Source organism: Ursus maritimus, unplaced genomic scaffold (assembly GCF_017311325.1).
Source record: "Ursus maritimus isolate PB19 unplaced genomic scaffold, ASM1731132v1 scaffold_26, whole genome shotgun sequence".
Taxonomy (NCBI): Eukaryota; Metazoa; Chordata; class Mammalia; order Carnivora; family Ursidae; genus Ursus; species Ursus maritimus.
Genome location: NW_024425119.1, coordinates 4,885,840 through 4,911,257, shown reverse-complemented (window position 1 = coordinate 4,911,257; position 25,418 = coordinate 4,885,840). Strand labels below are relative to the sequence as shown.

Sequence of the window (25,418 nt, the reverse complement as noted above, 5' to 3'; positions counted from 1 at the left end):
TCCCAGTGCTGGACTTGGTGTGACCGGCAGAATTTCAGGCATTACATGAAGAAAGTAATCTATCGAAAGACTATGAGAGGTTGAGCCCCAGTGATTGAGCCCACACCTGAGATGGGTATGGGAGAGTACAGTGAAGCTGTTTCCTATGAGGAATTTTAGGAAGTCCCAGATTCATTGGGTTTCCTCAGCAGAATAAGAGGTGGATTATCAGTACAATTCCAAACACCCAGAGGGCCCGGGTAGGTAATTTAAGGATGAGAGATACTGGCCCGGTAACTCAGGTAACACTGAGTGGCTATTCCTAGTGGGAAGAGGTCAACGAGAGTTTGGCCAGTTGTTAGCATAGGTGAATATACCGTGACTAAGGGAAGCTGGAGAGCCACAGTGGTTCATGTGAAATGTCCCGGTTTTAAAATGGCAGCCACTGACCAAAAAAATGTAAATACTCTCTTTGTGCTAAAAGTAATTAGCTATGAGTTTACGACCCCAGGACTAAACCATCACTAAGGTCCCTTTCCACTCCTACTCTCTCAGTGGTCATAACTCAAGAACGATAAGGAAAAAAATAATACTAAAATTTGTGCAGCTATTTCCAGTTTATGAAATATGTTCCCTTCATGTTACTTTGAGATACAGCAGTTTATATTTTAAAAGTTGATGTATATTCAAACCCATTGTGTTTTCTCCATTCCATTCTCTGACCACCAGCCCAGGCAACCCCAAGACTTCAAGAAAATGAAGTATAGTCCCAACCCCACAAAAGGCTGAGGACTTGGTCCTAATCTTTCCTGTTAAACTTGCTTTGTAAAAATCCCCACCTTTGAAGAAGAGCTAAATAACTTAAACTGTTGCTATTCACTTAACAAAACGTGTTAGACACAGACACAAAAAACACCAGTAACCATGGACAAATTTCATTAATTATAAATTATAATCCTAAATAAAAGATTAACAAATTGAATCTGGCAGTATATTCAAAGAATAATGAATATATGACAAAGCAGAGTTTATTTCAAGAATGTAAGGATGAGTTGGACACTAGGAAATCTACTACAGTTCATTATATTAATAAGTCAGAGTAAAAAGTGAATATGGAATAGACCTTTAGAGACAGTTAATAAAATTTAACCTCCTTTCCTAATTCAAATCTCATAGTAAATTAGGAATAGGAGGAAACTTCTTCAAAGATGACAGTGTTTTTTAAAGATTTTATTTTCAAGTGATCTCTACACCCAATGTGGGGCTCAAACCCACAACCCTGAGATCAAGAGTCACATACTCTACCAACTGAGCCAGCCAGGCACCCCAGGATAACAGTGTATTTAAAGGATATCAAGAATCCACTAAGGGCAAATGCTCGTCTTACTACATTATAGACTGAATGCCCATTATCTTGTCCTGTATTCTTCAAAAGTTTTCTGAGGTTTTGGCCAATTGAACAGGAAGAGAGAAAATTGCATTATTTGCAGGTGATATGATTGTTGACATAGAAATTCAGAGACATCAGCTGGCAAATTCTTAGAACTAATAAGACATTTTCAGTGTGTTAGGATATGAGATAAATAAATAATAAATAGAAACAAAGTTTTCCTAATTTACAGTAATGAAAAATATCTCATTTGCAATAATATAAAAAAACCATAAAATATCTAGAAACAAATCTCACAAAAATTGTGCAAATCTTTGTGAAATTTTTTTATGTCTTTGAAATTTAAAATACCTAAATACATGAAGAGATGTAGTCCTGAATGGGAAGATTCATGAATTTGAAAATTTTGAAAGAAGAGAATTAGGGGAGAACTTGCTTTATGAAACAGCAAATACATTACAAAGCTACAATGATTATAAGTGTGATATAGCACAAACCATGAGAGACTCCGGGAAATAAACTGAGGGTTTCAGAGGGGAGGGCAGTGTGGGGATGAGGTAGCTGGGTGATGGGTATTTAGGAGGGTACATGTTGGGGCACCTGGGATGCCAGTTAAGCGTCTGCCTTCGGCTCAGGTCATGATTCCAGGGTCCTGGGATCGAGTCCCGCGCTGGGCTCCCTGCTGAGCAGAGAGTCTGCTTCTCCCTCTGCCTCTGCCTCTCCCTCTGCTCATGCTCTCTCTCTCTCTCAGATAAATAAACAAAACCTTTAAAAAAAAATAAGGAGGGCACATGTTGTGATGAGCACTGGATGTTATACGCAACTAATGAATCATTGAACACTACATCAAAAACTAATGATGTACTTTATGGTAGCTAACTGAACATAATAAAAAATTTTAAAAAGTGTGACATAGCACAGAAATAAGCAGATAGCTGATAGAATAGACAAGAGTGCTCAGAAACAGATACACACACACACATTTAGTTCGTGATTAATGGTGCCACTTCAAGGTAGTGGGGAAAGAATAAGATTATCCGACAAGTGATATTGGGGCAACTGGTTAACCATTTGCAAAAAGTACAGTAGGAAAAAAATAAGGTGAAATCTATTTCAGTCCATTTACAAGAAGAAACTAGAGATTTCAAATTTACACATTCTTGTTGAGTATAGTTTGGTAAAATGTATCAAAATTTGAGATTTCTATAATCTCTTATTAAACAATTCCATTTATTTTTTTTAAGATTTTATTTCTTTAAGAGAGAGAGAAAGAGCACGTGCATGAGTGCGGAAAGGGGGCAGGAGCAAAGGGGGAGGGAGAGGGACAAGCCCCAAGTGGGGCTTGATCTCAGGACCCTGAGACCATAACCTACGCTGAAACCAACAGTCAGATGCTTAACCAACTGAGCCACCCAGGTGCCCCTAAACAATTCCATTTATAAGAACTAATTCCAACGAGGTAAATGGAAAATTGTACAGAAACGTCTGTACAAGAATGTTTATTGCTGCACTTTTTAGAATAGTAAAAAATTGAAAAGCACTTAAATGTCTGTCACAATGGATTATTTCAAAAGTGTGTGTGTGAGATATGCATACAAACCTTAGCATGCCATGAGTCTACTTCAAAATGATGAAATAGATTTTTATATATTGGAGTGAAGGGTATCCACATGATATTAAGTGAAAGAATCACATTCTAAATCGGTAGGTATTCCTTGAACAAAAAAAAAAATTTTTTTTATGTGTGGAGTTATGGAAAAGCCCAGAAGGATATATGACAAACTGTTTCTTTTTCCTTTTCCCTGGGTAGATTCTATTTTTTTGCCTAGAAGATTCTCCCCATTTCTTAGAGCTCTTTATCCAGGTAACTTCAGTAGTACATCCTTGAGGTCTTAGCTTAAACTCTGTAGGGGGGAGAAGGGAAAGCAGACACCCTATCCTAGGTAAGCATGCTCTCATAAAACTCTGTACTTGCCATACTACCTAACCTACTGCACCTCTTATATATCAAATTACTTACTTTTTGTTTTTGTTTTTGTTTTATTTCCCCTAGACTCTAAGCTCCATGAGGGCATGGACTGCATATGGGTCTAGCGTTCCAGAGCCTAGCACGGTGTCTGGGAAATAACTGTCGCTTATTGAGCTCTTACTGCATACCAAATACTGTGGTTGGTGTTTTAAATGATCTCACTGCACACTGAGGTAGATGCTATTATTCTCTCCATTCTGAAGATGAGGAAATTAAAAGATAGTGAAGTTTGTCCCAAAAGCCATTGGCCCCGCTTGGATTAACTCCCAGGCCTGTCTGACTCTTGGCCACTACACTCACTACATAGTGATCAATACTGGAGGAAGTACAACCAGCCGCGGCATGAGTATCACTTAGCGGGGACGTTGCAGCGCGGACATCGCACTTAAAGGGTGATTGGAGCAGAAGCCCTTTAATTCCCTTACAATCTGATACTCGCAAGCCCCGCCCACTATGACCCGCCCACCAGCCCGGAAGGGAGAGGCTGGGGCGGGACGAGCTTCCGGGGGCGGGGCGGGGCCAGCGCTGGTTGGCCGGCTTCGGGCGGAAGTCGGGAGGGTCGGTGGTCCGAAGACGCTGGCTTGTGACAGGGCGGGGTAGAAGGAAGGCCTACATAAAGGTTGCTTCTCCATCCCTTCGCTCCCGGGGACCCTCGGAAAAAACCCAACACCCCGGCCCCGCGGCTAGCCCCTTCCCCCAGGCTCTCTCCGCTCGATTTCGCCACCGTTATGTGGGAAGCGAATCCGGTGAGTAGCCGGGCGGGACGGGGCGGACCCAATGGGCGGGGTTGAGGGGAGAGGGGCGGGAGGGGGTTCCCGGGAACTGCTCCCCCTCACCCGCTTCAGGCTGGGTGTTGAGTTCCGGGGCCCCGAAGATCCTGGCCCTTGCGGCTTCTATAGTCTCTGGCTTTTGAGCGGTGGAGATGGCTCCGTGGGTTCTCCAACGCATTATTGCTTTCTGTTACAGTTATTTATTTGACTTGCTGTGGTTTCTCCGCCTCCCCCTTTCCCCTTCACCGTCTTTTTAAACTTTGTGTTTTGCTTCCTAATCGGAGTCCCAGGGCTTGGGACGTGTTCCTCTGCCTTTGCCTCGGGTGTACCTGCCAGTCCCATCCATCTAAAGCTAGGGGACTCGACGCCCGTGTCTTGAATGGGCTTAAGAGGAACCATCAGTGCTCTTTTTCGCTTCTTGGTGGACAGTCATTTCAGACTTGAGGGGACCGAGTGTATGTTCTAAGCCTTTATATGGTGAAGTTCTTAGATTTTTTTTTTTTTTCCAGTGGACAGAACTGATGACCTGGAACTTTTCAGCTGCAGGGCTTGTCTCCCTCCTTGTTTGACTCCAGTATTTGCATTCTGTCTGCCTGTATTTTTGTCTGCTTTGCTTTTATACGTTTATTTAATGTGCAGCTCTCAAGGAGTGGAATCTGTTTGCCCAGAGTATTCCATTCATCTCGTTAGAGTTGAAATCGCCTAGTAACATGGCAAATGTACACCTTAGGAGTTGACTGGGGAAATGGCAGAATCCCGTTTCAGCAAATTGTTGGACTGAGTGTGTGAAACTACCCCGTATGCCGAGATAACTGCCCAAATTTACTTATAACCCCATTTTCATACTTGCAATACTCTTTTGCTGTAATCAACACTTTTTTTTTCCATTTCTGGAATGTATTTCCAGATGAGTTGGAGTGTTTATCAGTTAATTCTGTTACGTTTTTAAGTTTTTATCCAGTAGAAGCTAGTCTGTTGGTCTGCATTCATGTAACTGGTCGTCAGATAAGTTTTTTTGGGAGGGGTTTCATACATATAACTCTGCAGTATCAGGCCACATCACAGGAAAGTAATTGCTGGTATTTGATTTTAGTAAAAATAATTTAGAATTATGAGAATGTGCTGTCTGCTTTTATATTCAGTTTCACTGTCATCAGCAGTCTTCATTTTCTGTCATTGTACATGTATGTGTGTGTGTGTATATGTGCATCTGGCGTGTGTGTCTTCAGTTTTTATTAGCAATTCCTTTGTCTTGGCTTCTCCATAACAAATTTTTTAGTCACCTAGGTCTGTCTTGCTCAAAGTCACAAGTTTCAAATTCTTCACTATACTGTAAGCTCCCTGTGGGCAGGGATTTTTGTCTGTTTTGTTTATTTCGATATCTTCAGGTTAGAGAACAGAGCCTGGCACTTAGTAGGCACTCAGTAAATATTTGTTGAATTAGCAAAGGTGACTGGATTAGTACTAGAGGGAGTCCTTTGCTCCTACTGTTCATTCTCCCTCCTCCATCACATATACATTAGCAGTCGCTATGGGATCATTTGTATGTTTGTAAGGATTATAAAGACATGAGTGAATGTCTTATAAATTTTGGTTTGTTATATAGCATTATCTAATTTCCTTGTAAGGAACGATTTTGCTTGATTTCACTAGAGCAGACTGACCTTTGTTAATAGTGGCGACCCTTCCACATATAATCCCACATTCTTCTTTCGACCCTTACCGTGCTACCCTAGTAAGTCTTAGTGCTACTGTATTTTCTTACTGACACTTGTTTCCTTCCTAGAACATATGAATTCCGTCAATATGGACGGTTTAGTTTTTAAAAATACAGTCAACGTTCTGTATGTGTGTTTCTCTAGTAGTTTGTTAGTTTATATTAATAGAAGCGGCATCTGGACTCTTTGTCCAGCTGTGCTCATGGAATGAAAATTAATTTTAATGTTCCCCTAAGCCAAACATAGTGGGAATTAAAAAAAAAAAAACCAAAAACGAAACTACAGTGTATCCTAAAGATAAATGCAGATGACTTTTGCGTTACCCATCGATCGAAATTACTATTTGCCGTTTCTTACCATTGAATGAGAGAATAAATTCTACTTTGTGAAGCAAGGCTACCATGAACTGCTTTAATTGAGGACTTCTGCCTAGTTACTTTCTGTATATTTTTGATAGCATCTATGGCCTTAATTTACCACCTATGAGCTGCAGATATACCTCCTATTGCAAATGTACCTTCTGTATGATACTGTATTCTACTCACAAGTGGCTTTGAGAAAATGTTACACTGATGCTGGCCATGGCAATACTCAGAATCAGCTGCCCCTTCCAAGTGAAAAGTCTCCATGACATGCTGTGAGTGTGGAAAATCATTACTGAGCTTTCAGCATTTCCTTGGGGGAGAAACCTAAAACAAGATAACCAAGGAGTTATAAACTTTGTCTCAGTACAAAATTTTATTTTATCTTTGAAGACAGTCATGAGGTCAGTGGTATCTACTCAAGCTTTTCACTGACAAGGCACCTTGAAGTAAGCATAATGTCCCTGCCAAGGCAGATCTGATTGACAGAAGCAGCAGGCACACTCAGTTCTGATATGAGCTCTTGGCAGTGTGCCATCCACCTGGGGGAGGTAGCCCTTGACTAACGTCCCCCAGCTTAGAAAAGTGGCAAAATCTGTAGAAAGGAATTGAAAGGGTTGCCATCACTGCTTTGACTCTATATACCGTGACTTTATCCTGCCTTTCTCTGCCCTCTTGTGTCTTATTCCTCTTTGCTGCGATTGGAGTAAGTAATCACTGTTACATATGAGGGAGTTTCAGTTTCCTTTTCTCACACTGATGAAGGAAACTGAAAAATGACAAACATCTGTAAGATTACAAACCCATGTGTTGCAGTATTAAGACCTTACTTTCAATGATAAACTCTTCCATAATTCCTTTCCACATATGAACGCATATTATTAAAAGAATCTGATGAGTTCCTAAGGGAGGGGAAGATTTTCTCAGGATCACGCAGGTGAGTATGCAGCAGAATCATATGAGTACCCGTGTCTGTGTTACTGCGTTCTGTTGCCTGGGTGACGGCAGTGATAACGTGTGTGTATTGGTGCAGTGCTTTACCTGCTGAGCCATCTTTTTCTGTTATTTTATATTCACAGCTGCTTCCAGACTCACTTGGCACTATGATTCTTATCTCTCCTTTTTCTGTCAAGCTTCTTGAAAGAATAGTCTTAGACTTTTTGTCATTCTTATTCATACCTCTACTCCTCAGCCCCACCTCTACTCCTAACACCTCACTTGCTAGGAGGTCACCAGAAACTTTTGAATCAACACATTAGTAGTGACTTTTGTGCCTCCAACCTCTTCTGTCTTTCTGCAGCATGCATACACTAGAGGTGTTTCTCAGGACTCTCTTTTTTCTTTTCCTGGGACTGTACTGCCTTGGATTTCTTCTTTTTATGATTTATCTTTGAATCATAATCTTAACTGCACTTCCTTCTATCCCTGAAACGTTCTCCTGTTAACCATTGTTTTTTCTCAGCACATCCTTGTTGTGGTGAGCTCCAAGGCTTCAGATACTACTGTAGTGAATATGCCTGCCAAATGTACCTTTTCAGTCCTGACCCTGTTCCTGAGCCAGGTGATGGGCACCTCTACTGGTTGTCTCTCTGACAGATCCAAGTTGGTATGTCAAAGCTGGACTACCAGAGAAACCAATCAGTGATTCATTATTTCACCCACTCAACAAATATTTACTAAGTATCAACCACATATAAAACATTCTAGACACCAGGGAGGGGCATTAAAAACATGGATCAAGTCAGAGTCTGCCCCTCAGGGGTCTTGCAATATAGTTTGGGGAGTGGAAGTGATACCAGAGGATACTGGGGGACTAGGAAGGTTTACTAACGTAACTTACATTCGAGCCAGGTGTCAAAGTTATAGAAGTGGTCCTTTGGGAAGGGCAAAGGAGCAAAATGACCACAGACCCCAAAGGTGAAAGAGAATGGCAAGTACAGTTTGGATAAAGGAGTGAAATGGGAAAAGTGCATATCTGATGAGTCAAGTCTCACTATGGGCATTTTCAGAGAATGAGGATGGAGGGCTTGTGGGTGGTGGTAACTAACATCTGTGTAATATCTGTTCTAAATCAGGCAGCGTCCCTCAGGCTTGGGGGAGGATGGAGGTAGGATCTGTTCCTGGAAATGAAAGTTCTGCAGCAAACATAGTGTCTATGAAGATGTGTTCCTAGATCCACATACAATCATGGGTTCGTACTGATCCCTGTGTCTTGGCATTCTTTCTAATTGTCCCAGTAGTGGATTGAGTTAAGCTTGTTAGTACTGTGATGTGCCAGTGTTTGGTGGCTGAAGCAGCGCTCAACAAAGTGTGCCCACATTGAGGTTACCTGAAACCTGTGTGAGGGGAATTAATAAATAATCAGGAATAATTAGGAATAAATAGGAATTAATAAATAATTAGCCTCCCTTTTCCAAGGATGATACTAAGTCTCAAAGTTTGGTGACCTTTCCGAATAAGGACAGAGCCAGGTTTTAAATCTAGGACGTTCTGGCTCCAGAACACATATTCTTTCCAGTCTGACTTAGGATATAAGATTTAAAGTGGATAAAGAAGGGCCTGTGAGGAAAGACACAGGGAGTCAAAGAAAAAGAAGGATTCTTGAGCTGCAGAAAAATTACGACCCTTTTGTGGCACCAACTCCCATGTTTTTAGAACTTTTTTCTAGTGATGCAGCAGTAGGGAAACGATGTGGCCTCCCCAGAATGGCCGCAGCAGCTGCAGCACAAGGCTAAGGGAATGAGTCTAATGGTTTCTGTAGTATCAGAGTTTGTGATACAGGCTGGAGGCAGACGTTTGTGACAGGTTTGAAGGATGGAGTGAGGTGAAATGGTGAGTATGACCCACCTGGTCTAAAATACGCAGAATGTTGAGGTCTGTGGCTTATACAACTCACCCTCTAAGAGTTGGATCTGCTTGTGAAATACTATCTGATAGCACTCATCTATTTATTGAGCACCTACGATAAGCCAATCAGTTCTGAGCCTCAGCATTTACAATGGTGAATGAAACAGACTAGGTCCCATCCCTTAGGGGCTTGCAGTCCAGTGCAGGGAGGCAGACATTAAGCCAATAATTACACAAATAACATTTAACTGCAATTGCAGCAAAAGCTCTGAAAGAAAAAGAGAACAATGACAATGTATAGTAGGGGGAGTTAATATTAGACTGGGGCATCAGGTAAGTCCACTCTCTGAAAGCCACTTTTACAGCGATCTGAAGGATTGAGCAAGAGTTAGCCAGGTAAAGGTTGGATGGGAGCTGAGGAGGGCTATTTAGATGGCAAAGCCAGCATGAGCAGAGACCCTAAGGCAGAAAGGAGCTTGGTGTTCAAGGCAGAGAGAAGCATGTGTGGCTGGAACCCGGTGAGCCAGGACGTGAGGCCAGGATGTAGGCAGGAACTAGCCAAGCATGGCTCTGTGGCACATGTTTAGGATTTTGAATTTCATCCTTGGAGGAGTGGGAAGCCATTGGAGGATTTTATGTAGGAAGGGGAAGGAACATATCTGTTTTTAAAAAGATCATTCTGGCTGCTGTGTGGAAAATGAGTCACGTATTAGGAAGTGCGGAATAATGGCCTCCCAAAGATACCCACATCCTAATCCCCAGAAACTGTGACTATGTTAGGTTACCTAGCAAAGCGGAATTAAGGTCACTAATCAGCTGACATTATGATTGGGAGATTGATTACTTTGGATTATCTAGGTGGGCCCAGCGTAATCACAAGCATCCTTAAAAACAAAAGGAGGAGACAAAAGAAGTGAGTCAGAGAAAGATGTTGTTATGGAAGAATAGTCAACATTGCTGGCTTTGGAGATTAATTGAGGGGGCTACAAGGTAAGAAATGTGCTTAGCTTTTAAAAGCTCAGAAGGCCAACAAAACAGATTCCCCCTTACAGCCTCCAGAAGGGAATCAAGCCTATGGTGATTTTAGCCTAGTGAGTTCCATGTCAGACTTCGACAGAGGTGTAAGATAATAAATTTGTGTTGTTTTAAGTCACTAAGTTTGTGGTAATTTGCTCCAGCAACTATCAAAAACTAATGCAGAGGGCCATCGGAAAGGTTGTTATAAGACCACTTAGGGAGCTATAATGTAGTCCAGGGTGAAGATGAAGGTGATTTGGACTAAACTGGTGATAGCAGGGCGAGAGACACAGAGGTGGATCAGTTCAGGCTGCACTTTGGATGAAGAGTGCTAGGTTTCTGGCACAGGCAGCTGGGAGGAATGAAATATTTTCACTGAGATAGGGAGATTGGGAAAGGGGAAGATATGGCTGAGATCAAGATTTTGGCTTTGAGCCTATTATAGGTTTAACGTGCCTATGAAGCATTGAAACAATAAAGTTAAAGAGGCATCCGGGTAGGTGGGTCTGGAGACTGGGCTAGAAGTGGTGATTTTGGCCTTAGTCTATGTGGATGGTTTTTAAAATCATGACAGTAAGTGAGACCCCTAGGACAGTGTTTCTCAGACCTTCAGCATCCATGCAGATCAGCAATTTTAAACAAGAAAGTAGTATTTAAAAAATTGTTTTCATTATTAAAAAAGATGTTTTTGCAGCCTCTTACAAAGTATGTTTCTAACTTGGTGACAGATTGCTTGCGATATAGGTTAGATCCAGATACTGATTTTTTTTAAAGATCATGTATTTATTTATTTGACAGAAAGAGAGAGAGAACACAACCAGGGGGAGCGGCCCGTAGAAGGAGAGGGAGAAGCAGGCTCCCCACTAAGCAAGGACCCCAATATGGGGCTCAATCCCAGGACCCTGGGGTCATGACCTGAACTGAAGACAGATGCTTAACCCACTGAGCCACTCAGGTGTCCCTGATTTTTGTTTTTTTACCCTTTATTTCTACTAAATTAGGAAATTCCAGGTTATAATTATAGATTGTCAAGATTTGCAACTGGTGTTCGCTGGCTCTGTCAGATGTTTTAGAATGCCAAGATCAAACACATATTGAGAAAGGATGAGAAGATTTCTCCCTGAAGACTATTCCTAGTGTTCAATCAGTTGCCAAATTGACACACTTAAAAGATTAAGTAACCGTAGGAGCGAATGTTTCAACCAGCCTGAATGTTTGGAAGATAGGAGCAAATGTATTCTTAGTCATTCTTTGATTACTTCAGTCTCTGAAAGGTATCTGTTCGTGTTTTGTTGTAACATTGGGATGTGTTCTTTATATATCCCCAGTAATAAAATCAGTCTCACTCTCTGATGAGTGAAGAAAGCCATCAGATTCTGGGAAAGAATCACACCCTAGCAATCGAACCATTTGTAGCATAGTTTCGTGACTGAAAAATATGGTATGTTGTTCTCCTCATTAAAAATGGGGAATTTTGGCCTTGAAATAGTAGGTTTAGGTTATTTCAGATGCTGAGTGTGTTTTAGCTATATACTTAAGCAGGCCTCTAGAAATCAAGAATGGCTATTCGTGTTGTCAGCATCATAAAGAAATATTTTTATCTGATCTGTCCTTTTGGAAACTCTTGTCAGCACTTTTTTCCTTGACACCCTTTAAACTAAAGTAGAAGGGTGGTTTTGCAAACACTGCCATTTCTTTCCACACATTTGAGAGTACATACTGAGTTGTCAAGATTTGCTGATACTTAATTTTGGTTATTTCCTTCAACAGTCAATTACAATCAGGAGGCATATTGTTTACTTCTAATTGTTCCATGTGTTTAAAACACCCTTCAGTGATGCAGCAACACGTTTTCTTGCTGTTTGTATAGCTTGTAGTCTGTCAGTTTTGAGTAGGTTACACCTTTTCCAGCCCATGTCACAGCTCACAGAAGCATCATCATCTAAATGAAAACTGTCTTCCCTTGTGCTGTGAGTTTTCACTGATAAGCAGAACAAAAAGTTGAATACTTCTGCCTCATTACCAAGTATATATGCTATAAGAACTGATTTATGTTTTGTCCACAAGTAGTTTGTTCAATTTTAAAACAAGGTATATGCTGAAACACTCATGTGATAATAGTTGCTCTCTCATGACATATGCCATTGATACTATGTGATTTCCAATGGAGTCATTTAATAAAGAAATTTTGTCAGTAGCTTATTTTTTTCAACAGTTAAGTTGGGCATTAAATTTGGACTGACAGTTTCCCAGTGATATCAGGACCTTTACCTGTTTTAGCTGAGGAATGCCTTGTTAGTCTTGCTCTCTTCTCTCCCCTATCAACAAAGTAAATTGATTTGGGGCTTTGTTTGAAAATGATGTGAAAGTTTACTTGGTTTCACACCACCATATTTGCTGAACACTAGCTGATATGAACTGATCAACATAGATTGAACATAATGACATAGTGAGTTGGTAACTTTAAAGAAATTAAGGTTTTCATGAAAATCATTATTACTCTTACATTTCAACTTTACAAAATGTATATGAACAAATTTCTTTATTTTCTCCTCTGAAAATGCCTATGAACTACTTCATAATTCTTGAGGACCATGTTTCGAAGATGCTGAGAAAGACAGGAAAAGGGGCTAGAACTGAGCCCACAGAGCCTGAAAGTTACAGGCTGCATAGAAATTAAGGTGCAAAGGTGATCAAGAACTTGTGGCCAAAAATCCAAGACAATCTAGAGAATATGATTTCATGGAAATCAAGAAAAGAGTAATATAGGACAGAGGGTAAACTATGGAATGTTACTGAACAGTCTAGTAAGATGAGAACTGATAAAAGCATAGGATTTAGCAACATTGAAGCTCATTGGAAGTCCTAACAAGTGCTGTTTCTTGTTTGTTTGCTTGTTTGTGATGGTGGTGGAAGATATTGGGCCAGAAGCTAGAAAGACTAAATTAGAATGGATTTTAGAGTGAATGGAAAGTGAGGTAATGAAAATGGTGTGTGTAGACAAAGAGTTATAGTTAATTCACCAGCGGAGATAAAATGGAATCCTAAAAGTACTCAATCTAAAAGAAGATCGAAAAAGATGAAAAGGGGAACAAAGAACAGATGGAACAAAAGCAAATAACAAGACGATAAACTTAAACCTAACCATGTCAATAATCATACCAAAACAAATGCTGCAGACATGTCAGTTGGAATACAGATTGTCAGATTAGAGTAAGAAGACCTGACTCTAAGTTGTCTACAAGAAACACACTTTGAATATAAAGACACAAATAGGATAAAACTAAATGGAAGGAGAGCTATGGTGCTGACACCAGTCAAGAGAAAGCTAGAGTGGTATATTAGATTTCAGAAATAATTGTATTATCAGGGTAAAGAATATCATTTGTCATTTCCTATGATAAAGAGTTCAGTTAATCAGTAACAATCCTAAACATTTATATACCTGATAATAGAGCTTCAAACTACATGAAGAAAACTAACGGAACTGTAAGGGGAAATAGACAAATCCCATTATAGTTGGAGATTTTAATACTCCTCTGTCAATAATTGCTAGAATAAGTAGGTACACATGAGAAGGATATGGAGGATTTGAACAACAGTATCAACCAACTTGACCTAATTCACATTTATAGACCATTACACTTAACAACAGCTGAATACACTTTTTTTTTCAACTACACAGGGAACATTTCACATGATAGACCATATTCTGGGCTGTAAAATAAGTCTTAGTACATTTAAAAGAATTCAAGTCATGTACAACATGCTATCTGATCAAAATGGAATTAAATTAGAATTCAGTAAAAGAGCTGTAAAACCTGCAAGCATTTGGTAAGTAAATAACACTTAAACTGATTAGTCAAAGAGATAGAAAATGTGAAGACAACATATCAAATTTGTGGTATGCTGCTGTAACAGTACTTAGAGGGAAATTTATGGCTACTTTGATGCCTATATTGGAAACGAACTGTCACAAATTAGTGACTACATCTTCCTCCTTAAGAAACCAGAAAAAGAAGAGCCAGTTAAACTCAAGCAGGGGCAAGGAAATAAAATTTAGAGTGGAAATCACTAAACAAAAACCAAAAAAATTAATGAAAGCAGAAGCTGTTTTTTTTTGTTTGTTTGTTTTTGTTTTTGTTTTGAGGAACATCAGTAGAATTGATAAACCTCTAGCCAGACAGATCAGGAGAGAAAGAATACAAATTATCAATATTGACAATGAGAGAGGTAACATCACTACAGACATTAAAGGGTAATAAGGGAATGTTATGAACAATTTAATGTCAATCAGTATGGCCACTTAGATGAAATGGGCATATTCTAAGACACAGACTACCAAAGATCCCTCAAGAAGAAATAACATGAATAATCCCAAATCTGTTACAGAGTTTAAGTTTATGCAGTAGGCCTACCCACAAAGAAAACTCCAGGTGCAGATGGTTTCCCTGTAAATTCTAACAAATATTTAAGGAAGAAACAATACTAGTTCTGCACAAGCTTTCAGAAAATTGAAGAGAAGGTTATACTTCACAACTCATTCTATGAAGCCATCATTACCAAATACATTACAAGAAACTATAGACCAATATCCCTAATGAACATAGATACAAACATTTTAAGCAAAATTTTAGCGAATTGAGTCTAACATATAAGAAGGTTAATTAATAATTACCAAATGGTGCTTATCCTAAAAATACAAGGTTGGTTTAATATTTGAACAGCAATCAATGTAATTCACCATATAAACAAACTAAAATGAAAACCATTTGGTCATTTCAATGTATGCAGGAAAGCATCTGACAAAATCCAGTATCCCTGATAAAAACTCTCAGCAACCTAGGAATAGAAGGGAACTTACTCAGCCTGATAAGGGGTATGCAGAAAAGGCCTATCTCAGCAGGCCTAGGGTGCTCAAACCATGTACATTCTCAGGAGAGGCCTGTCTCCATGACTGTCCTTCCCCTAGCTCCAGAGAACTGAGCTCTTAGAATAGTTTGTCTAATGAGTGTATTTGCATGCATGAGATCTTGAGCTGTGCTATACCAGTTTATCCAGATAGTTTACACTGGCAGTGTGATTTATGGTGAGCACCTGCTTTCTCTGGAGATCTGGAATGTCAGCAGCTGAGGTCAGTCAAGTAGGGTGCTATATGCTTATATGACTAACTCCTAGTAAAAACCCTGGACACCTAGGCTCAGGTGAGCGTCCCTGGTTGGCAACACTTTGCACTGGTCACATATGGCTGCTGGGAGAATTGAGTGTGTCCTGTGTGACTCCACTGGGAGGGAACATTTGGAAGCTTATACATGGTTTCCTCTGGATGTCACTCCATGTGCTTTTCCCCTTTGCTTATTTCACTGTGTGTATTTTTTACTGTAATAAACTGTAACCGTGAGTAGACCAACTTCTGAGTCCTGTGAGTCCTTCTCCTATGAGCCTGAGGGTGATTGTGGGGACCCCTGACAAGAGGCATCTACAAAATACCTAATATCAAACTTAAGGTGAAAGACTGAATACTTTCTCACTAAGATCAGGAACAAACAAATGATAGACATTGTACTTGAGATGATAATCAGTGCAATAAGGCATGAAAAAGAAATAACAGGCATCTATATGCTAGAAGAAAGTAAGGCTATCTGTATCTCTCTATCTATAAAATGCCTATATAGAAAATCCGATGAAATGTCCAAAAATCTAGAACGAATAAGAGGATTTAGTAAGGTTGCCGAATACAGGATCCGTATACAAAAAATAATGTATCTTTAAATACAAGCAACATTCAACCAGAAATTGAAATTTAAATGCAATTCCATTTACAGTCATATCAGAAATATGGAATACTTAGGCATGAATCTTGCATAAATGATGTGCAAGATCTATACACTGAAAACTATAATACATTACTGAAAAAAGATCTAAATAAGTCAAGAGATATACCTCATTCATGGGTTGGAATACTCAATATTGTCAAGATGGCCGTTATCTACAAATAGATCACTAAGCCATCCCAATCAAAATTGAAAGGACCTAGTATAGCCAAGCAGTTCTGAAAAGAACAAATTTGGAGCACCAACACTACCTGATTTAAAGATTCAGTGTGAAACCACAGTCATCAAAACAGTGTGGTATTGGCAGCAAGATAGAGAAAATGATTATTACAGCAGAACAGAGTCCAGAAATAGACCCACAAACATATAGATAATTGATTGATTTTTTAATAAAAGTAAGGTTTAGTGGAGAAAGGACAGTTATTCAAAGTTTTGTCAGAGGTTGTGTTTAAGGCCCTTGTGCCAGTGAGGCTTCCACCCTGTGAGATCCATCCATGTGCAGCTTAGGAAATGTTTTTAAGTCTGTCCCGTGACTTGCTCTGATCATTCCTGGGTGGATACAACCTAGTGCTTGTACACAGCCTTCCTGACTCTCATGGCTAATTGTAATTCTAGGGGGGCTTTTCTTGATTATCCCTGGTGTTCTGTATTAAACTTCTGTATGCTTTACCATTTGGCTTGTATTAGAGCTTTGGGCTTCTTAGTTGTTTTTCCTCAAGATTTCCATTTTTTTTTTTTTCAATAACCTTCTTAGGTGTGAGGTTCTCTATTTTCTGTTCCGAATAAAGTCAATCCCTTCAGACAGAGATGTGCAGCTCTTTGTCCTTATGGTGTGCCTTTTCCCCCTCAGTAGAACCACTGTGCCACTACACCTGGGGTTGGGGGTGGGAGCTGATTTTTCCCACAATGATACCTGCACTTTGGGTAGAAAAGGTATTGGCAGCCCTGGTCTTCTTGACCTACTCCTCCTGGCATGGAACGTCTATCTTATGAGCAAACTAGGTTCAGTAGCAATCAGGACTCAGTATTCTTAACCTACTGGGCCTGGAGTAGAGTTTCCACCAAATGAACTGGGACTGGGTGGAGGAGCCAGGAGGTCAGTCTCCTGTGTTACCTGCTCAGAATAGACCTATACCTCTAGGCTGAAGAAGATGAGAAACACTAGCAGCCTGCCCCTTCCAGGATGAAACTAGCCCAGGACTAGGAGCTGGAGGGAAGGGGAGCCCCTGTCTTCTTCTCTGCACATGCCTGAGGTAGAGCTTCTATAACATAGTACTGGTGGAATGTGGGTAATGGACTATGTCTTAGTCAAATGCCACAGACTCTTGCCTATTCTGAGATTTAGTAGATTTTCTTGATTAAATGTTTCTCCATTTGCTGTATACCCTTAGGGCAATTTCTAGAGACTTTATATGTTTTTTGTTTGTTTTTGTTTTTTAAAGTAATGTTCACCAATTAGAATGCGGTTCTGCTGGGGAGAAGGTCCACTGAGCTCCTTACTCTCATTCCAAAAGTTCTGCCCTGTTTTTAAGCTTTTAACAGCAGGCTTTGGATCTTCTTTCTATAGAGACAAGGAAGTTTTCATTACCAATATGATTTTCTCAAGATATCATGTTCATACTAACATAATGTATTTTGTTAACTATAATAAACTTACCAGAAAGCTTTTAACCAGTCCAGAAGGTGATATTATTTTTCTCCTATAGATTAGGATTTTGACTTTAAACTCATTTTCCACATTAGCCTTTCTATTTGATGATCCAGATTGACTGTTCCCAGCCCCATAAATACTGTCTTTGGACTAGACGGCATTATAGACAGATTCTACCAGCATACCTACTGCACTTGAAAATTTACAAAATGCTTTTTCACTTTATATTGCCTTTTTTCTTCATAACCTGGTATGCAGGAAATATCAGTCCTGCTGATTAAAAACTGAAAATTGGCATTGTGGCTAAACTTATTTATTCAGCTAGATAGACAACTTGCACACATTCATTTATTTTATTGCCTATAAATGTGCTCTAATCTAGAGCCATTATATTTTAAAGTTACTGATTTAAACTTGACTTACTCTTTGAGCCTAATTATACAGAATAGCCCTTCCTTTGGAAGGGAAACTTAATGTAGAAAACCGTAAGACTTAATCTTATGAACTAAGTCTTTGGAAAGAGCCATAGTATCTGTGAAGCAAACCAACCAAATTAAGCTTTGGCAACAGGAGAGAAAGAGCAACTGTCTGTATGTGAAAATGAGGCCATGGGAGTTGGCAGTTTAATGAAGAACTAACCCTCAAGAGGCCTTGGGTGTTTATTTAATCTTTGTACTGCTAACTATGATTCTATTTTCTGTTTTGTTTTGTTTCAAGTTTTTATTTAAATTCTAGTTAGTTAACATATAGTGTAACATTAGTTTCAGGAGTAAAATTTAGTGATTGATCACTTACATGTAATACCCAGTGCTCATCACAAGTGCCCTCCTTGATACCCATCACCCATTTAGCCCATCCCCCCCCACCATCCTTCCAGCAACCCTCAGTTTGTTCTTTATAGTTAAGAGTCTGTTTTATGGTTTGCCTCTCTCTCTCTTTTTCCCCCATGTTCATCTGTTTTGTTTCTTAAATTCCACATCTGAGTGAAATTACATGGTATTTGTCTTTCTCTGACTGAATTATTTTGCTTAGCATAGAACACTCTAGCTCCATCCACATCATTGCAAATGACAAGATTTCATTCTTTTTATGGCTGAATAATATTCCGTTGTGCATGTGAGATATATATATATATATCAATCAGTCGATGGACATTTGGGCTCTTTCTATAATTTGACTATTGTTGATAATGCTGCTATAAACATTAGGGTACAGGTGTCTGTCCCTTCAAATCAGTATTTTTGTATCCTTTGGGTAAATACCTAGTAGTGCAATTGCTGATTTGTAGGGTAGTTCTATTTTTAACTTTTTGAGGAACCTCCATACTAGTCTCCAGAGTGGCTGCACCCATTTGTATTCCCACCAACAGTGTGAGAGGGTACCCTTTTCTTCGCATCCTCACCAACATCTGGGTTTCCTGTGTTGTTAATTTTAGCCATTCTGACAGGTGTGAGTTAGTATCTCATTGTGATTTTGATTTGTATTTCCCTGATGATGAGTGATGTTGGGCATCTTTTCACGTGTCTATTAGCCATCTGTATGTCTTTGGGAAATGCCTATTCATGTCTTCTGCCATTTCTTAACTAGATTATTTGGTTTTTTGGGTGCCGAGTTTGATAAATTCTTTATGGATTTTGGATACTAACCCTTTATCAGTTATGTCATTTGCAAATATATTCTCCCATTCCATAGGTTGCCTTTTAGTTTTGTTGATGTTTCCTTTGCTGTGCAGAAGCTTTTTATCTTGATGAAGTTCCAGTAGTTCATTTTTGTTTTTGTTTCCCTTGCCTCTGAGGACATGTCCAGTTGAATTTATTTTTGTGTACGGTGTAGGAAAGTGGTCTACTTTCATTCTTCTGCATGTGGCTGTCCAGATTTCCCAACACCATTTGTTGAAGAGACTGGGTTTTTTTTTTTTTTCTTCCATTGGTTATTCTTTTTTGCTTTGTCAAAGATTTGTTGACCACAGAGTTGAGGGTCCATTTCTGGGTTTTCTATTCTGTTCCACTGATCTGTGTGTCTGTTTTTGTGCCATATTGTCTTGTACCATACTGTCTTGATGGCTGTAGTTTTGTAATATAATTTGAAGTCCAGAATTGTAATGCCTCCAGCTTTGCTTTTCTTTATCAAAATAGCTATGGCTATTCAGGGTATTTGTGGTTCTATATACATTTTAGAATTGTTTGTTCTAGCTCTGTGAAAACTGCTGGTGGTATTTTGATGGGGATTGCATTAAATGTGTAGATTTCTTTGAGTAGTATAGACATTTTAACACTCCATTTGTTCTTCCCGTCCATGAGCATGGAATGTTTTTCTATTTCTTTGTGTCATCTTCAGTGCCTTTTATTAAGTGTTGTATAGTTTTCAGAGTGCAGATCTTTCACCCCTTTGGTTAGGTTTATTCCTAGGTATTTTAGGATATTTGGTGCAGTTGTAAATGGGATTAATTCCTTGATTTCTTTTTCTGCTGCTTCATTATTGATGTAAAAAAATTTAACAGATTTCTATACGTTGATTTTCTGTCCTGCAACTTTACTGAATTCGTGTATCAGTTCTAGCAATTTTTTGGTGGGGTCTTTTGGGTTTTCTACATAGAGTATTATGTCGTCAGTTAATAGTAAAAATGTGACTTCTTCCTTGATGATTTGGGTACCTTTTATTTCTTTTTGTTGTCTGATTGTTGAGGCTAGGACTTCTAGTACTATGTTAAATTAACAGTGTTCAGAGTGGACATCCCTGTCTTGTTCCTGAACCTAGAGAAAAAGTTCTCAGTTTTTCCCCATTGAGGATGATATTAGCTGTGAGTCTTTCATATATGGCCTCTACGATTTTGAGGTATTTTCCCTCTATCCCTACTTTGTTGACGGTTTTTATCAAGAATGGATGCTGTACTCTGTCAAATGCTTTTTCTGCATCTGTTGAAAGAATAATATGTTCCTATCCTTTATTTTATTAATGTGGTGTATCACATTGATTGATTTGTGAATATTGAACCACACTTGCAGCCCAGGAACAAATCCTACTTGATTGTGGTGAATGATTCTTTTAGTATACTGTTGAATTTGATTTGCTAGTATTGTATTGAGAATTTTTGCATCCATGTTCATCAAGGATATGGGCCCGTAATTCTCTTTTTTTGTGGGGTCTTCATCTGGTTTTGGAATCAAGGTAAAGCTGGCCTCCTAGAATGAGTTTGGAAGTTTTCCTTCCATTTCTATTTTTTGGAACAGTTTGAGAAAAATAGGTATAAACTCTTCTTTAAGTGTTTGATAGAATCTCCCTGGGAGCCATGTGGCCCTGGACTTTTGTTTGTTGGGAGCTTTTTGATTAATGATTCAATTTCTTTGCTGGTTATTGGTCTGTTCAAATTTTCTATTTCTTCCTGTTTTGGTTTTGGTAGTTTGTAAGTTTCTAGGAATTTATCCATTTCTTCCAGATTGTCCAGTTTGTGAGCATGTAGTTTTTCATAGTATTCTCTTATTATTGTTTGTATTTCTGTGGTGTTGGTTGTGATCTCTCTTCTCACTCATGATTTTATTTATTTGGGCCCTTTCTCTTTTCTTTTTGATAAGTCTGGCTAGGGGGTTATCAGTTTTATTAATTCTTTCAAAGAACAAGCTCCTGGTTTCCTTGATCTGATTCTACTGGTTTTTTGTTTGTTTCTCTATCATTTATTTCTGCTCTAATATTTATTATTTCCCTTCTTCTGGCTTTAAGCTTTATTTGCTGTTCCTTTTCTGGCTCCTTTAGGTATAAGGTTATGTGATGTATTTGAGACTTTTCTTGCTTCTTGAAATAGGCCTGTATTGCTATGTACTTCCCTCTTAATGACCACTTTTGCCACATCCCAAAGGTTTTGGACCATTGCATTCTCATTTTCATTTATTTCCATGGTATTTTTTTTATTTCTTCTTTAATTTCCTGGTTGACCCATTCATTCTTTAGTAGCATGTTGTTTAACCTCCATGTATTTGTGGTCTTTCAAAAAAAAAAATTTTTTTTTGTGGTTGACTTCAAGTTTCATAGCATTGTGGTCCAAAAATAAGCATGGTATGATCTCAGTCATTTTTTACTCATTGAGTTCTAATTTGTGACCCAGTATGTGATCTATTCTGGAGAATATCGCATGTGCACTTGAAAAGAATGTGTATTCTGCTGCTTTAGGATGAAATGTTCTGAGTATGTCTGTTAAGTCCATCTGGTCCAGTGTGTCATTCAAAGCCATTGTTTACTTATTGATTTTCTGCTTAGATCTGTCCATTGCTGTACGTGGGGTGTTAAAGTCCCCTACTATTATTGTATCATTACTAATGAGTTCCTTTGTGTTTGTTACTGTTTTATATATTGGGGAGCTCTCAAGTTGGGGGCATAAATATTTATAATTGTTAGATTTTCTTGTTGGATAGACCCCTTTATTATAATATAGTGCCCTTCTTCATCTCTTGTTACAGTCTTTGGTTTAAAATCTACTTTGTCTTATATAAGTATGGCTACTCCAGCTTTCTTTTGATGTCCATTAGCATGATAAATTGTTCTCCATCCCCTTACTTTCAATCTACAGGTGTCTTTAGGTCTAAAATGGTCTCTTATGGGCAGCATATAGATGGGTCTTGTTTTTTTTTTTTTTTTTTTTTTTTTTTTTTATCCATTCTAACACCCTATGTCTTTTTATTGGAGCAATCCATTTACATTCAGAGTGATCATTGAATGGTGAATTTAGTACCATTTACTTACAGGTAAAGTTGTTTCTGGTGATGTTCTCTGTTCCTCTGCCCTCTGTCTTTGTTTCTTTTGGTCTTTTTTTCCCCCACTCAAGGAGTCCTCTTTAATATTTCTTGCAGGGCTAGTTTAGTGGTCACAAACTCCTTTAGTTTTTGTTTGTCTGGGAAACTCTTTATCTCTCCTTCTATTCTGAATGACAGCCTTGCTGGATAGAGTATTCTTAGCTGCATATTTTTCTCATTAAGCCTGTTGAATATATCATGCCACTCTCTTCTGTCTGCTAAGTTTCTGTGGAGTGGTCCGCTGCTAACCTTATTTGTCTTCCCTTGAAAGTTAGGGATTTCTTTTCTCTTGCTGCTTTTAAGATGTTTTGCCTTATCTCTATATTTTGCAAGTTTTATGATATGTCTTGGTGTTGGCCTGCTTTTGTTGATTTTGATAGGAGTTCTCTGTGCCTTCTGGATTTGGATGTCTGTTTCCTTCCCCAGATTAGGGAAGTTTTCAGCTATAATTTGCTCAAATAAAACTTCTGCCCCCTTTCCCCTCTCTTCTTCTTCTGGGACTCCTATGATACAAATGTTACTATGCTTTATGGAGTCATTGAGTTCCCTAAGTCTACATTTGTCATCCAATATTTATCTTTCCCTCTTCCTTTCAGCTTCGTTATTTTCCATAATTTTCTCTTCTATATCACGTAATCATTCCTCTGCTTCTCCATCCTTGTGGCCATTACATCCAGTCAGTTTCACATCTCAGTTGTAGCATTTTTTTTTATTTCAGCCTAACTAGTTTTTAGATCTTTTATCTCTGCAGTAGGGGACTCCCTGGTGTCTTCTATGCTTTTCTCAAGCCCAGCGAGTGTCCTTATGATTGTTGTTTTAAATTCTGGATCGGGGAAGCCTGGGTGGCTCAGTCAGTCCAGTGTCTGCCTTCAGCTCAGGTCATGATCCCAGGGTCCTGGGATTGAGCCCCGCATCGGACTCCCTGCTCAGCAGGGGAGTCTGCTTCTCCCTCTCCCTCCCCCTGCTTGTGCTCTCTCTCTCTATCAAATAAAAAAATAAAATCTTTTTAAAAAATTCTGGATCAGGCATATTACTTATATCTGTTGCAGTTAGATCACTGGCCATAACCTTTTCTTGTTCTTTCTTTTGGGATGAATTCCTCCATCTTGGCATTTTTTCTAGGTCTCTGTCTTCTTCTGTGTGTTAGGAAAACCTGTTATGTTTCCTGTTCCTGAGAGTAATGCCTTTATGAAGAAGAGTATGCAGTGTCCAGAGCCTGATGTTTCAGGGAGTGTCTCTAGTATGTTCTGTATGCACTCTGCTGCTGTGTTTTGGTTGTTCTATCCTTCAGGCCAGTAGTCTGCAGAGGCTGTCCTTGCCTGTAGTGGGCAGTGTGTGGACCTTGGCCAAAGTGTGGCAAGTTTTAACTTGGTATGCTCTGGTCTGCTTGTTAAAATATTCCAGATCCTATTTCCACCAGAGCTGGAGCTTTGCAGCACTCTATGGTCAGGAGACTTGGTGGCTGTGGGGGTTTGTGTTGGTCTTCCTGGGGGAGGGGCCCACTGCTCTGGCTCTCAGGCACACTTGCCCTAGTAAAGAAGCACCTGCAGAGTGCAGGGGGGTAGGGCTTGGTATAAGTAGGTTAGGCTGCCACTGTTGGTGTTGTGCTGCTTACCAACATGCTGAGGGGTGGAGGAGGGAAATTGTGCCAGCCCTCTCACTTGCCCTGGGGGAGGGGAATTTGTGTCCACAGCTGTCTGGGAAGCCCTCCCAGAAGAGCCTACAATCTCCCCTCCTGTGTCCCAGGTGTCCCTCAGATCCCTGCCTTCACCCTGTCTGTGTCCGGTCCATCTGCCTGCTCAGCAGCACAGTGCACCTGTCTTCTATCTCAGGCAGGCCAGCTGAGCTTTAAAACTCCAAACTTTAGGGAGCCGGTGTGGCACAGACCTGTGTTGGTCCTCTGGGGGAAGGTCTTGGCACACTGTGGTTGGTGCTTGTTTGTCCCAGAAGGGCAGTTGCATGAATGCACAGGAGCTTGGAGTTTAGAGTAAAGCACAACAAAAAGCCGGCGTCCAGATTAACTGCCCTCAGCACGTGTCTCTGCCCCTGTGCTAATGAGCAGGGCAGTGCAGTGGCACCTGCCAGCTCTTTTGTCCCCTGAGAGGCAATGCCACCTCTCCCAGATTCACTCCAAGAAGGGGGAACCATCTCTTCCAGTGTATCCCAGGGGATCCTCAGATCACATTTGCTCCTGGGCCTCTGCCCTCCTCCACAGGAGCACCACAATGCCTGCTAGGCTCCATACTGGTCATGGCATGGACTTCTAAAACTCCAGTCTTTGAGCCCTGTTGGTTGTAAAAACTAAAAATAATCAGCTCTTTCGTTTTCCCAGTCAATGGCTTTGGGGAAGTGTTTTCCTTGTTCATCACCTGTGTGCACATGCGCTCTCTCTCTCTCTCTCTCTCTCTCTCTCTCCTCTCTCTGTAATTAGGGCTCTCTCCCCAGTGCAGCACCCATGATCTTTTTCTCCTCCAAATCATGTCTCCACACTTCCTACCCTCCACAATGTGCCCTCTTCTCTCCCTCTCGTGTGCAGTTTGTTCTGTCAGTCCTCAGATTGACTTCTTGGGTGTTCAGAATGATGTGATATTTATCTAGCTGTGTTCAAGGGAGGAGGCAAGCCTAGGGTCCTCCTACTATTCCACCATCTTAGCTCCCCTACTAACTCTATGATTATAGACAAAATAATTACATTTTCTCTGCTTCATTTTCCCCCTAACTTTAATTGGAAGGTAATGACTTCTCCTGCACATTGGGCTATAGAACACAAAAAAATTTTGTAGAATTTGAAGTGCTTTAGGAATGTTCTGTATGGTGGCACCTTTCTATAGTGCTACCTTCTGCAAAATAGGGAGAAAGATGAGTCTGTCCTGGGTCCCACCCAAAGTTATTTATGACAGGAAGTTCTGGAAGGACTTTGGTAAAACACTTACACTTGTAACCTGGCTTAAAGTGTGATCTTAGGGACAGTGTGACATAGCAAAGCACACATGATGTGTATATACTGTACAAAAGGTATTTTCTATGTCCTATTCTT

The 25,418-nt window shown here is 39.8% G+C and overlaps 1 protein-coding gene across 3 annotated transcripts in view; it reads left to right on the top strand.

Annotated features, from left to right (window-relative positions):
* The first annotated feature begins 3,928 nt into the window (after positions 1–3,928).
* PARP11 (poly(ADP-ribose) polymerase family member 11) overlaps positions 3,929–25,418 on the top strand; it is a 42,339-nt gene continuing 20,849 nt past the window's right edge. For all 3 annotated transcript variants that reach the window (XM_040642055.1, XM_040642057.1, XM_040642056.1), the window contains exon 1: positions 3,929–4,144. In XM_040642055.1, the coding sequence (XP_040497989.1) occupies positions 4,127–4,144 (18 nt within the window). In that variant the 5' untranslated portion in view covers positions 3,929–4,126. The remainder of the gene's footprint in view (positions 4,145–25,418) is intronic.